Raw genomic sequence first — 12,537 nt, forward strand, 5'->3', positions numbered from 1 at the left:
GAGGGCATTCAGAGTTTGTGCATACGAACGAGACGGTAACCGAGGTTTGCTTCACTGTAATATTTACCCTAAATTTAGGGTATTATGATGAGTTTATACAACTCTTGTCTAAGTTTAGGATCAGATCTCTATCTAAGTATTGAAGATATGTTCTTTTGTGATCTCTATCTAGGATGTCTCGGACTTAAGTGATCGGCATCTTCATCTGCAATGCACATCAACCGTTTCTTCCGAATTCCGATCTTTGTAAGAATACCCTAGCTTCGTGATCGTCGTCCCATCCTCCAAAACACACGTCTCCTCCTGCAATCTCATGCCCCTCCACCTCGGCACCGCCCTCGTCCAGAGATACCAATACCCTACACCACCCACAAGAATAACCCACGAAAACACCGCATACAGCGCGTAAAACACTTGCCCCTCGTAGTCAGGCGGTCTAAAGAACGGGGCCGCTATTAAAGCGCAGCTCATCGCTATCCTAATACTCACCGCGGACATCCACGCTTTGAACGGTCGCTTGAGGTCTGGACGTTGGAAGCGGAGCTTTACGAGGCCGATTGCTACGGCTAGCCCGATGAGCTGCGCGGCGTATCCGTCGATGTCGAGGATGAGAGAGTAAATCGAATCAGAGGGGGGCAGGATCATGACGAGGAATGAGGGGATGTAGTGGATTACGAAGCCGCCCATGGGAGAGTTGAACGGTCGGGAGGAGGAGAGGAGGGATGAGTATGGGAGGAAGCCTTGTCTTGCGATTTCTTGCTTCATTCGTGCCTATTACAGTTAGTTGATGCTTTATGGAAATGGGATGGACTTACCAGTGCGAAAGCGACGACCATGACATTTCCGACTGACGATAATGCCACAGCTGTCGGGAGCACAACTCTTCCAAACTTCTCCCCAAACAACTTCTCAAAGAACAACGCAGCAATTAGTTCGCCACTCCCTCTAATCTCTTCAATCGGCACGACCAAAAAGTACGCAATGTTAACAAGCATGTACAATCCACACGCCGTCCCCAGTGCTGTCAGCGCAACAGACCTCAACGTCCTCACAGGCTGCTTGACTTCATTCATAACATTCGCAGCATTGTCCAACCCCGCGAATGAGTAAAACACCTTAAAAAGACTCGTTGCAATAACGCCCCAGTTCCAGCTCGTCTCTTCCCAAAGATGTTCCCACGCAAGTTGGTGCGTAAGCGGTGCCGTGCTTGTGTCGGGACGGAAGATGACGACGTAGAAGCCCGAGAGGATCATAAAGACGATGATGCCGATTTTGATCCAGCCCAGCACATCCTGTATTTTGACGCCTGCTTTGGGGAAAACGCTGTGTGTGATGCAAACGAACGTGAGAAGTCCAACGGCAAGACTCTTGCTCAACACATCCGTCGCTTCTACTCCCAGCGCAAACAACGCGTATTTACTAAAAATAATGCAATTACTCGCCGTGAATCCCAGAAGCACAGCATACATCGCAAACAGCGTAGACGCAAGTAGTCGCGGTCGCCGATACGCAAACTCAAGGTACACTTTATCGCCTCCCGACCGAGGAAGCATACATCCAAACTCGAGCGATACCGCAAGACCACACGCTGCGATAAACGCGCCGATTATCCATAGCGATAGCGATAGTCCTGCGCTTCCGACGGCTTGAACGATTGTTCCCGGCGTCGCAAAGATACCGCTGCCGACGACGCGCGAAATAACGAGGATATAAGCGCTTTGCCATGATAAATTCCTCCCAATGGTCGACGTTTCAGGGAGGACATCGTCTTCTACATCTCGGCTCGGGTGTATTTCTCCCGCAGCTTCACTATCATGGTGCGAAGAGGTCTTATCAGTCGAACCGTATGAGCTGCGCGATTGAAGCAGCGGCGCGTTGGACGAGTCTGCCATCTTGGATACGTTGCTGGTGAGTTACTCGAGACATGTCGGGTTTCTTATGGGTTTGGGGGAAGTGAAGACGTGATTCATATTGATAAGCTGAGGTGTTTTTCTTGTTTCGGCGCGAGACATCCGCGTGGTTTCTGGCTTGTGATGGGCTGTTATGTGTAGGTTCGTAAGACGTGATCTGGATGGCGCAATTTGGAGTTTGTCATGAGGGGTTGATTAGCCACCACGTGCATTGATAACGTATAAAGAAGATATAAATATTTAATTGACGAAGTCTATAAACAAATGATGTCAGTTCTCGCGTGACCTTACTTTTTTGTCTTTCCATATGGTGAGAAGGGATGGTGTAGGGTATCCTGCATGTTATGATAACTGAGCTTCCTGAAGATCTGGCTGACCTACATCTCCCGTAGGGACATCGTTTAATTTCCAAGACAAAAGATTAGTTCTGAGATTGAGAATGCTACCAATGATATGATATGGAATGAGTTCCTGCTTGGACCTATCTTGAAACTGGGACTGACAAGAGCGTCAATATCGACTTTTTCTATAGAACTCTGCATGGATTACCAAAAGAAGCTGGGGATACCTGACCCATACGATGATAATGTGAAAAACCTCTTGCTGCCCCCTTACTATAGCAATATGACATTTCAAAACCAATGCGGCAACCAAGCGAAGAAAAATAGCTCACGTCATACCGAACTGAGACTTTTGGTAGGCCTGTACTATGTGAACTGGGGTACTGAGGAGAAAGTAGGACCATTTGGCATATTCAATAAAGCATCAGGATATTGTACACGTATTCCGTTTCACAAGGATGAACATCAGACACATGAGGCTGAACTCGGGCGCTGAACCCGGGAAATGCCTCATTATAGATTTAGTAAGCTCATGAAAATGTGTATAAACTTCGGCAGATCTATGCTCTACACAGCAATTCAGTTAGCATAGGGAATGGCGATAAGTTTGCTTGAGAGAAAGAAGGAAGCTTGACAGAACGAGAAAAATGCCAGGATAATATCTGTGCTCCTGCTCATTTTCGACATCTAGAGGTTCCAAGTCTGCTGGACTGAGGTAATGGCAATTATATGAAGGTTTCTCCAGTGTATCTCGAAGATAGTTCCATGTGTAAATAATAGAAAGCGAATTTCAAGCTATCGAGGTCGCTCAAAGAAGAAATCTACCAATATAAAATCTAACTTTAGTAAAGCCCCGTATCGGTATCAGTTGTCGATAGACTCACTCAACGTCTGTCATGAGTTATAAATTGAACACTAGATAAGAGGTCTTCAAGCCGAAACATATAAGCTTCACTCATCCATTTATTCATTCTTCTAAGCTCCTATCAAGGTTATTACTCAGGATGATATTTCAGCAAGAACTCTTTTTATCAACTAAGCAAAATGCCGAGAACTTAGCTGTGAGCTATTACTTGGATACTATGAAAGTCTTGATAAGAAATCCGTGGATTCCATCAACAAGATAGATGGCATTTAGCCATATATAGGACCCTCATCAACTTGCTATCTATAAGAAGTCCTCGGGGAGCAAGAAAGCATCAGACCTTGATGTCAAAGTATACCTAGCCAAGGTATTCTAAACCTATCCTAAACTTAGACCAACTTACCTAGGTCTTTTTTAGGTTCAAGGTCCCGAGTCTTCATTCCTCCCTAGGAAGTCTATTCTCATGTGGGGAGCCCACATAAACCCACATAGAGTCAGACAGCGCGGAATGCTTCACTTATATGCGTACATCCCATATCAAGGCTTCCACGGGCGTGCTTCTTTCGTTCTAGCTTATACATCTCCACATAAGCTCCCCTCGCTTAAACCCAACCTCGCTTCAACTTGCTCAAACTTCATGATGCATCTCACTTAGTAATCGGCATTTGATTGTCCACCAATGCCTGAACCACAAGGCCTCCACGGTCAATGCAGAGTCACTTGACATGTCAAGCGGAGCAGGTTTCTATCTCGACGATCAAAGTGTTGATCTCGCTGGGCATCTGAGCACAAGACTTGTCGGCACCAAGACGAATACTACAGCACAGACGGTATCCTTGTTGACAGCATCACTGCAGTGTGGACCCTGATCTGTCTTTGATCCAGGATATGATTCTTGTTTATATACAGAATACAGAATATTGATCACCATAGCAAAACATACGAACTGAGACAATCCGCAGGAACATGAAAAGCCAAGGACGAGAAATGCCACCCGCAGTTTCTTGTCCTCGCTGCAACTTATCCGAAATGCTGACGCGGACATGGTAGCGTTGCAGTGCAGGTGCTAAAGTACAGTTTGCGGACCTATCATTCCAGAGCGCAATACACCGTGTAAAGCTTATGTATTACCATCCCATCCCTTTGGAAAGGAAAGGTAAAGAGTGAAGCTTGATCGGGATCCCAATGCCGTGGTGATAATGCGGACGGAGAGAGAATCAAGCACATACGACCATACCTATCAGAAAACTCGGGATCCCGTCCGCTCTCCCATAGATAAGCTGGTAAGGGGCGGATTAGTAGTTGGGTCGGTGACGACCAGCGAATCCCCGCTGTTGTATGTTTTTTGCTCTCTCTCTCTCTCTGAGAAATGCTCATCTTTTTGCTGTTGCAGTTGATGTGTTGGTTGATTGATATGCCAAGAATAGAGCCGATATAGTTACCAAAAGGTCGATAGTCAGATTGCGGGGGAATGGCCGCACTCCACACAAACTCTGAAGATCTCACCCGCAAAGAACCCATCCTCAGTGCTTCCCCAGACCAATTGCAACCCTGATCCCTTGCTCACCCCCGCCTCGTCATCTTCGTGTAATAGGCCTTTTCCGGGGGAGAAGCATTGGTTGCCGACCATCAAAACCCTCGAGCCCTCTCTTGGCGTAGCTCTCCCCGCATTCTAGCAGCTGTCCATGGATCCCGGATGTTGCAGTGCTCAAAGCCTATTTGTCCGGGAACAACCCTGGGGGTAAACGACATGGGTAGCTAACGCCCGTAAAGTCGTAATCTTACATGCAACTTGAATCCTTGGTATTGTGTTTCTGTGTTGGTTCGCCCTCGGGATAAGGGAAGTTTGCCTGATGTAGGATATCATACATGATACGTTATGTTGTATCTGCACGGTGGTGGGAGCTGCTTTATCCGGCGGGGATCAGAGTTGCACTGACGTTGCTCGAGATCGGATATCAGAGTGCGAGTCAGTTCTGCTACCAAAAGTTCACCAACGAGTTCCAGACCGGATCAGACGGATATCAATGCTTCTTAACAACATTCCAAAACCAGTCTGCCAAAGTCAATTATCTCTTTCTTCTCTTATAATAGGTGAAGGAAGTCTCGGGAAACCTTAGCCCCTAGTCAAAGCGGCGAAGCAGATGATATCCCTGACCTGCAGGCCAAGCAAGATACTGTGCTGTGCCCAGCATCTCTCCCCCAGACGAAGAACAGAGCTAGAGCTCATGAGAATGAAACCATTATCCACAATCTTATTACCCCAGATGACCCTGCCATGCATATGCCATTGGTGCCCGCAATCTTGTATCGAGAGGGGTTCGCAGAGTTGATGATACTACATCCAGCATCCGATGGACATGCTACCAACCTTCGGGGATCATTCGGCATCTGATGCACAGTAAAGATCGATATACAGGCATCTGTGTATGTTATAAATAAGCTGTAGAGCTCTCCCTGTTTGTGAGAATATCAAGCAGCTTCAAGAGTTGCAGCTTCTTCCATCATGGCGACTCCAAACTCGTACGCGAACAGCCTCGGCGTCCTGCCAGAGGAGTTCGACATCATTGTGTGCGGTGGTGGAAGTTGCGGTTGTGTCGTTGCTGGACGGTTGGCGAATCTTGACCACAACCTCAAGGTTCTGCTCATCGAGGCTGGCGAGAGCAACCTCAACAATCCTTGGGTGTTTAGGCCTGGTATCTATCCCCGTAACATGAAGCTGGACTCCAAGACGGCTTCGTTTTACAAGTCACGTCCTAGCAAGTGGCTTGCGGGACGGTCTGCTACTGTGCCATGTGCTCATGTAAGTTGGACTTCGAAGGGAGTGAAGATGATGGACTAACTGTGACAGATCCTTGGTGGTGGTTCTTCCATCAACTTTATGATGTACACTCGAGCTAGTGCCTCCGACTGTAAGCTCAACTCTTGACACTCACCCAAAACACCACTGACAACTCCCAGACGATGACTTCCAGGCCAAGGGCTGGACCACTGAGGAACTCCTCCCCCTTATGAAGAAGCACGAGACCTACCAGCGCCATTCAGTCAACCCAGACATCCACGGCTTCGAGGGCCCTATCAAAGTCTCCTTCGGCAACTACACCTATCCCGTGAAGGACGACTTCCTCCGCGCCGCTGAGTCCCAAGGCATCCCCTTCGTCGACGATCTCCAGGATCTCTCCACCGGCCACGGCGCAGAGCACTGGCTCAAATGGATCAACCGTGACACAGGCCGCCGCAGTGACTCAGCACACGCATACGTCCACGCCACACGTGCTAAGCACAGCAACTTGTACCTAGCCTGCAACACAAAGGTCGACAAGATCATCATGGAGAACGGTCGCGCCGTCGGTGTCCAGACTGTTCCTACCAAGCCTCTGCACCCGAACCAGCTGCAGACGAGAATCTTCCGCGCTAGAAAGCAGATTGTCGTTAGTGGCGGTACGCTCTCTTCGCCTTTGATTCTTCAGCGCTCTGGTATCGGTGACCCCCAGAAGCTTCGCGCTGCAGGCGTCGAGCCCAAGGTTGATCTTCCTGGCGTTGGACTTAATTTCCAGGATCATTACCTTACCTTTTCGGTGTATCGGGCTAAGCCGGATACCGAGAGTTTCGATGACTTTGTTCGTGGAGACCCTGAGGTCCAAAAGGTACCCAACAACCCCCCTCCCCAACATCTACATGACCTGAACATCTAAACTAATGAAATAAACAGCGCGTATTCGATGAATGGCATCAAAAGGGTACTGGGCCTCTTGCTACAAATGGTATTGAGGCTGGTGTCAAGATCCGACCTACCGAGCAAGAGCTCAAGGACTTTGAGAGGTGGCCTACGCCTCACTTTACCGAGGGCTGGAAGTCTTACTTCAAGAACAAGCCTGACAAGCCTGTTATGCATTACTCTGTGATTGCAGGTTTCTTTGGTGACCACATGCTCATGTAAGTCTACTGACACAGTAAACTCTGTGCTGGCACTAACTAGTTACAGGCCGCCTGGAAAGTTCTTCTCCATGTTCCACTTCCTCGAGTATCCCTTCTCTCGTGGTTTCACTCACATCAAGAGTGCTGATCCATATGATACTCCTGACTTTGATGCTGGATTCGTAAGTTAAGTCACTTACTACTATGAGTCGTCACTAATGAATTCAGATGAACGACGAGCGTGATATGGTTCCCATGGTCTGGGGATACATCAAGTCTCGTGAGACTGCCCGCCGCATGGACGCCTACGCCGGTGAAGTCGAGAACATGGTAAGTCACACAATATCTGACCTTGAAACAGTAACTGACTCTTTTAGCACCCCTTCTTTGACTATGACAGCCCTGCTCGTGCTCATGATCTCGACCTTGACACCACCAAGCAATACGCTCTTCCCGGCAACCTCACCGCTGGTATCGGCCATGGAAGCTGGTCTTCTCCTCTCCCCGAGGCAGACCGCAAGCCCGGTGCAAATATCCTCAACTCCAACAAGGCTCACATCCGCGAGGAGCTCAAGTACAGTGAAGCCGACATCAAGGCCGTCGAGGGTAAGACTAAGCTCCCCCTATCCCCGTCTCTATCATCAATATGCTAACTAACGTCCACAGAATGGGTCAAGCGCCACACCGAATCAACTTGGCACTGCCTCGGAACCTGCTCCATGGCACCCAAGGAGGGCAACAGCATCGTCAAGCACGGTGTTCTCGACGAGAGACTCAATGTCCACGGCGTCAAGGGTCTCAAGGTCGCTGATCTGTCCATCTGCCCTGACAACGTCGGCTGCAACACGTACTCTACTGCTCTGCTCATTGGTGAGAAGGCTGCTATGCTTGTTGCGGAGGATCTCGGATATTCTGGTGAGGCTTTGGAGATGAAGGTTCCTACTTACCAGGCACCTGGTGAGCTCGAGGTTAAGTTCCGCCTGTGAGAATGAGATGACATGAGGAGAATGAGATACGAGATTGTTATGAGTGGATGAGGCCAGATTGAGTAGCCGATCTAAATTGATTTAGCGAACGAATTGACGAACATGCTTCATTTTATGTATCTTCCTTTGTGACACATCTGAATCAAGCTTGGCATATGAAGGAGTCTTGATGAGATTCACAACGAGTTTGTACCAAAGCACTATGAATATTTCAAGTGAGCAATGCAGTGCGCATGAACTAGTAAGGCTGATTCAGAGGTAACCTGTCACAGCAATCGTGGCGTTTTAAGCTTAAGCTGTGACACCTGTGAGCCTCAGTGACATATCAGTTAGTCTATGCTGTCACACTTGATCATTTTGATATTTGGTTTATTGATATTGATTAGAATATTTCTCTCATAGAATGGAAGTCCATAGAGGCTAACGTTGATGTATGAAAATGGTATTGTTTCAATTTGCATTAAGAATTATAAGGCAAATCATGAAAACATTCGTGAGTTTGATATATATGAAGCCGTCACCTCACCCCCACAAACCCCTTAGTGATATTCCCTTCTCCTAACCCATCTCAACGGTGGTAATTGGTATCAGAAGGCATCTCATGGACCTGACCATCCTGAAGTCCCTGATTTCCCTGTGGGTGTAATTCCTGTGGCTGTGCCTGAGGAGGATAAGGAGAACCTTGGGGATACTGACCCCAGGCCTGGTTCTGCACAGGCGTAGTAGCAGTCTGCGCCGTAATCATAGACTCTCTCCACTCAGACTGTGTTGGCGATGTAACATCTGATTTAGGATAATGCTGTGCCATGGGGGGTACAGTGTCGCCGTAAGGACCTGGGGGAGGCATCGATGAAGCTGCCGTCACGGATGGTTGTTGAGGTGAGGGTTGAGCGGCGTTCTGGTTCTTGTTCTTTCGCCAAAGCCAGAACGCGCCGAGAGCTACCAGTGACAAAGCGACAAAACCACCGATCGAGCCTCCGACAATGGCACCGACAGGCGTTGAGCTTCCGCCGCCGCCGCCGCCTGAGTCGGATTCACTGGGCTCAGCTTCTGAAGTCGTCGACGAAGGTTCCTCTGTCGATGATGATCCAGGCTCTGAGCTTGAGGGGATAGATGACGTAGTTTCGTCAGAAACCAATGTCGTAGAGAAGCTGCGGCCCTTTTGACTGGTGTATGTAAACTCAACATCCTGAGCGGCTGTCAATGATGCTGTTGCGCATCTGAAGCCAACAACACCAGATTGATAATTATACGTTCCGCAATAAGGCGAAGCAGTATTGGTGCTAATACAGTCAGTCATGTACTCATTCTTGAAGCCAATTGATTCACTCACCAAAGGAGGTTATACTGATTGCTCTGGCAAACATCATTGCAGAGTTTTGTGTCTAGAGCATCATCCCTCTCCAAACAGCGATTATACGCCTGAGTACCGCAAAAGATGGCAGTAACATATCGCAGCTCCCAACTACACTTATCTCCATTGCCGCAAGTAATCGCATTTCCAGGTGAACCCGACAAAAAACCACAAGTCGAGTCGGGACTAACAACAAGCGTAAAGGTCGACGCCTCAGCGGTAGTCTCCTGTCGTTTCCCCAGGGCCAAATGCCTCAGATCAGAGATCCCCACAATGGGGGTCGGATCAGGCTGATACATGTATCCCGCATCTCGACGCTTTGTGGCCTCGGCGATGGCTAGAGCGTTTGCTCCGGCGGAGACACCAAGCAATAGGCTGTGATACTTCATCTTTGCCAAACAATGAATTACGAGGTTCAGCGGTCAGCAGGAGAAAGGAAGCAGGAAAGAGATGAGAAATCACGGGCGGGGTTTCTCATCTCTTTTGGAGGCAGAGCTGAAAATTAAGGATTGACGGGGGTTGGCTGGTGCTTGGAGCGAGGGTGTGAGTGGTGCCAAGAACGAGGCGTTTTTTGCTGGGATGGGGATAGGCAGTTTCGAGAGACATGTTTAGGCTAGACTGGGCTTACTGTGGCCGGATTAGTTGAGTTGTCACGATGATCCTGGTTAGGCGTGTTGCTGAAGGATAACGCCAAGATCTGACAGCATGATGCCTCGCTCTAACTTGGGCCGTGATAGTCGATGATACCCGGATGAATACACTATAGTCTCATAGCTTATACAACTGAACAAGAGGTATTGTACATTAATTCTAACTCTGAATATCTGTTGAGTGATTTCTAACCCATCCAAAAGCTGAAACAACCTTGTCGTTCCTGTCCAACGGTCATGCAAGGTTGGTCCGCGCAGGTAACCCATTCCGTCCTAGACCTGCGGATCCTAGCTCAGCCCTCTTTAGACTTGCAATCCTTCAAGAAGCAACCATTAAGCGGTCAGATTTTTAATGCCCCAGACCCATTGTCTCAATAACCGGGCGTCTTCGGTTATTTCCCCGGAGATAATGAAAAACTCCCGCCTCCGAAGCCGCTCGAGTTCATCTGTTTCAAGCGCATAGTCGTCGAGAGATACTATCCGAGTATTATGTGATAACCTTGTTTTCTGCAATGTAAGACGGATGACCACGCGGGTGAGAGGCACAGATATGCGGCTAGGAAACGGCCCCCAAATTAGTCGCCTCAAGTTTAATAAATCAGGGAAATAAATATCCGATATGCATGGCTACTCGAGACGAATGTAACGATCAGATTTATTACTACAGCTATGGCCGAGATAATCTATCTGTCTTTGTGCCTGTCTTTCTATACTCCCCAGATGTAATTTCATTAAAGTCATAGTCGACTCGCATGGTCACATACCATTCTCTTGTCAATGACAGGGATGGACGCTGTCAACGTCGCTGTTCATCCCCTCACATCAAGAGCTAAACGGACTCCATCGTCGGGCTCATCAACGTCCAGATCCATCGACAGATCCAGCGCCGATTGACCTGCTTTTTGGCAGGGCCGTAATCAAGACCTTGGGCTCGTCGGTGCCCATCTGGTATACCGGCTTCGAGAGCTGTTGAGTCTACGCTTATGGGGACCGGTCGCTAATACAATGCTCCTTCTGTTTGGCAATAGAGGTAGATTCAGCAATGCAAATGCCACATTTGCATCGCTCTTCTGTCAAGTTGCAATCTCGCGATGCCTGGGAACGTCTCGCATGCTCTCATTCGCTGCTGGAACGGAGTTCGTCATCTAAATGTCGCGGAACGGCCAAGACCCAATATGGAGGTGCAGCTTTGGCGGGTGCCACTAGTTCCATATTCTTTTTAGCATCGTAAATAATACACAACTCGCCACTATAAGTGAACTGGAAGGCAGGGGTGGCGGCCAAAGATCACCAAGCTGAGCCTGGTGAGATCGCCCTTCCTGCTGTCTCCTATCTTGGAAAGGACAAGATGCTCGTCAAACCTCTCGAAGAGGTCCTCAACGGGCATCCAGAGGAGCCTTCAGTCTCTAAGTGACAGGTCTGAAAAAGGCCAGTTGTCCTCGTAATTCCGTTGCAGTTGGACGCTGTTGGTAGGTAGTTGGAAAGCAATCCTTCCGCTTGGAAGATACATTTTTGTGGGTTTGTGTGAGAATTTCTTCTCTTGGAGAGCTCCTCGTCAATGAGCATCCAGAGAAACCTGCAGTCCATAACTGACAGGCAGTATGGTCCCAAGGACCGAATTCTCGAAGCATGTAGCATTCATGGTAGGTGCCATACAAGAAGAGGCTCTCTTGAAACTCCCCTTGCATAGTTCGATAGCACTCGTCCAAGGAGCGTCAATTTCGGACACTGGTAATAAGGGCTCAGACAACATCGAAGAACAGAGCCTCGACACGGCGGTTGCGACAAAAGTTACGAGAAGAGCCTGGGTTCCATGTGTGATTATAGGCTCTCAGCCCTGGATACCGGTTGCGGGTTGTTCGGGTTCGACATCTTGACCATGATCAAGGTCAACGCTGTTGATGCAGTGTAGTTGGGCCGGAGAAGCTTGGTTGGTTTCTTGATGATTTCGTGTGAGGCGCGTGATGTGAGCCATCAGCTGTGGGGAATATCAACTCGTAGTCATCCCATAGTCAACATCTTGACCATGATCAAGGTCAACGTTGTTGATCCAGTGTAGCCGGGGCAGAGAAGCTTGGTTGGTTTCTTGACGATTTCGCAAATGTCAAGGCCACTTTGAGGGATGGATGGATTAAGAAAGGTCAAAGTCATGGAGCTTCCAATGGCCGTTCTTGTAGATCATCTCGCAGCCACAGATCAATTCCAAGGAGCTTTCTCAAGCCCACGGTTGAAATCCCGTGATCGTCATGAATGTCCAGGCATGGCGATTTTGTTTCTTGATGGCAAGGCATTGGAGGCTAGAAGCTAGAGGCCTCTGACATATGATCTCAGGATTGGAGACTCAAAAAGATTGAGGCTCAGCTTCGATAAGACATGGTTGGTTTAGCCCACGGTGACGAGATCGGGAACTGGGTCATGTGTTGTTTGCAGAGGAGTTCTGCTGCTGGAATAATTCCTTCATCCCTTCAATTCAAGACGAGACGAGGAAACAACCCCAGGGATGACAAAGGTTT

At 48.5% G+C, this 12,537-nt stretch overlaps 3 protein-coding genes and 1 non-coding gene across 4 annotated transcripts; 2 read left to right on the forward strand and 2 right to left on the reverse strand.

Moving 5' to 3' along the window:
- Window positions 1-39: 39 nt before the first annotated feature.
- On the reverse strand, window positions 40-2,137 carry FVEG_12769 (hypothetical protein). Its single transcript, XM_018902130.1, has 2 exons — window positions 816-2,137; window positions 40-771 (listed from the first exon to the last, which is right to left on the reverse strand). Exons 1-2 carry the CDS (start codon window positions 1,890-1,892, stop codon window positions 202-204), a joined length of 1,647 nt encoding a protein of 548 aa, XP_018760776.1. The 5' UTR covers window positions 1,893-2,137; the 3' UTR covers window positions 40-201.
- A 2,206-nt stretch (window positions 2,138-4,343) lies between these two features.
- FVEG_17340 lies at window positions 4,344-4,459 on the forward strand. Its single transcript, XR_001989321.1, has one exon. It is a non-coding gene; the product is annotated as a 5S ribosomal RNA (ribosomal RNA).
- A 1,163-nt stretch (window positions 4,460-5,622) lies between these two features.
- Window positions 5,623-8,020, forward strand: FVEG_12768 (alcohol oxidase; the record flags this gene model as incomplete). The annotated part of the gene is made up of 8 exons (XM_018902129.1): window positions 5,623-5,919; window positions 5,968-6,028; window positions 6,078-6,763; window positions 6,829-7,052; window positions 7,102-7,216; window positions 7,263-7,364; window positions 7,412-7,640; window positions 7,701-8,020. 8 exons carry the CDS (start codon window positions 5,623-5,625, stop codon window positions 8,018-8,020), a joined length of 2,034 nt encoding a protein of 677 aa, XP_018760775.1.
- Window positions 8,021-8,382: 362 nt separating this feature from the next.
- FVEG_12767 (hypothetical protein) lies at window positions 8,383-9,861 on the reverse strand. Its single transcript, XM_018902128.1, has 2 exons — window positions 9,354-9,861; window positions 8,383-9,303 (listed from the first exon to the last, which is right to left on the reverse strand). The coding sequence occupies exons 1-2, from the start codon at window positions 9,761-9,763 to the stop codon at window positions 8,589-8,591; spliced, it is 1,125 nt and encodes a 374-aa protein (XP_018760774.1). The 5' UTR covers window positions 9,764-9,861; the 3' UTR covers window positions 8,383-8,588.
- Between the last annotated feature and the right edge of the window lie 2,676 nt (window positions 9,862-12,537).

The sequence above is a fragment of the Fusarium verticillioides genome, chromosome 3, assembly GCF_000149555.1.
Source record: "Fusarium verticillioides 7600 chromosome 3, whole genome shotgun sequence".
NCBI classification, from domain to species: domain Eukaryota; kingdom Fungi; phylum Ascomycota; class Sordariomycetes; order Hypocreales; family Nectriaceae; genus Fusarium; species Fusarium verticillioides.

Bases quoted from the DNA above. Each gene is read 5' to 3' on its own strand.
- FVEG_12769 (XM_018902130.1), bottom strand. From the start codon at position 1,892: ATGGCAGACTCGTCCAACGCGCCGCTGCTTCAATCGCGCAGCTCATAC. The intron at 772-815 runs GTAAGTCCATCC...TAACTGTAATAG, and splicing joins TGGTCGTCGCTTTCGCACTG to GCACGAATGAAGCAAGAAAT.
- FVEG_12767 (XM_018902128.1), bottom strand. From the start codon at position 9,763: ATGAAGTATCACAGCCTATTGCTTGGTGTCTCCGCCGGAGCAAACGCT. The intron at 9,304-9,353 runs GTGAGTGAATCA...TGACTGTATTAG, and splicing joins AATCAGTATAACCTCCTTTG to CACCAATACTGCTTCGCCTT.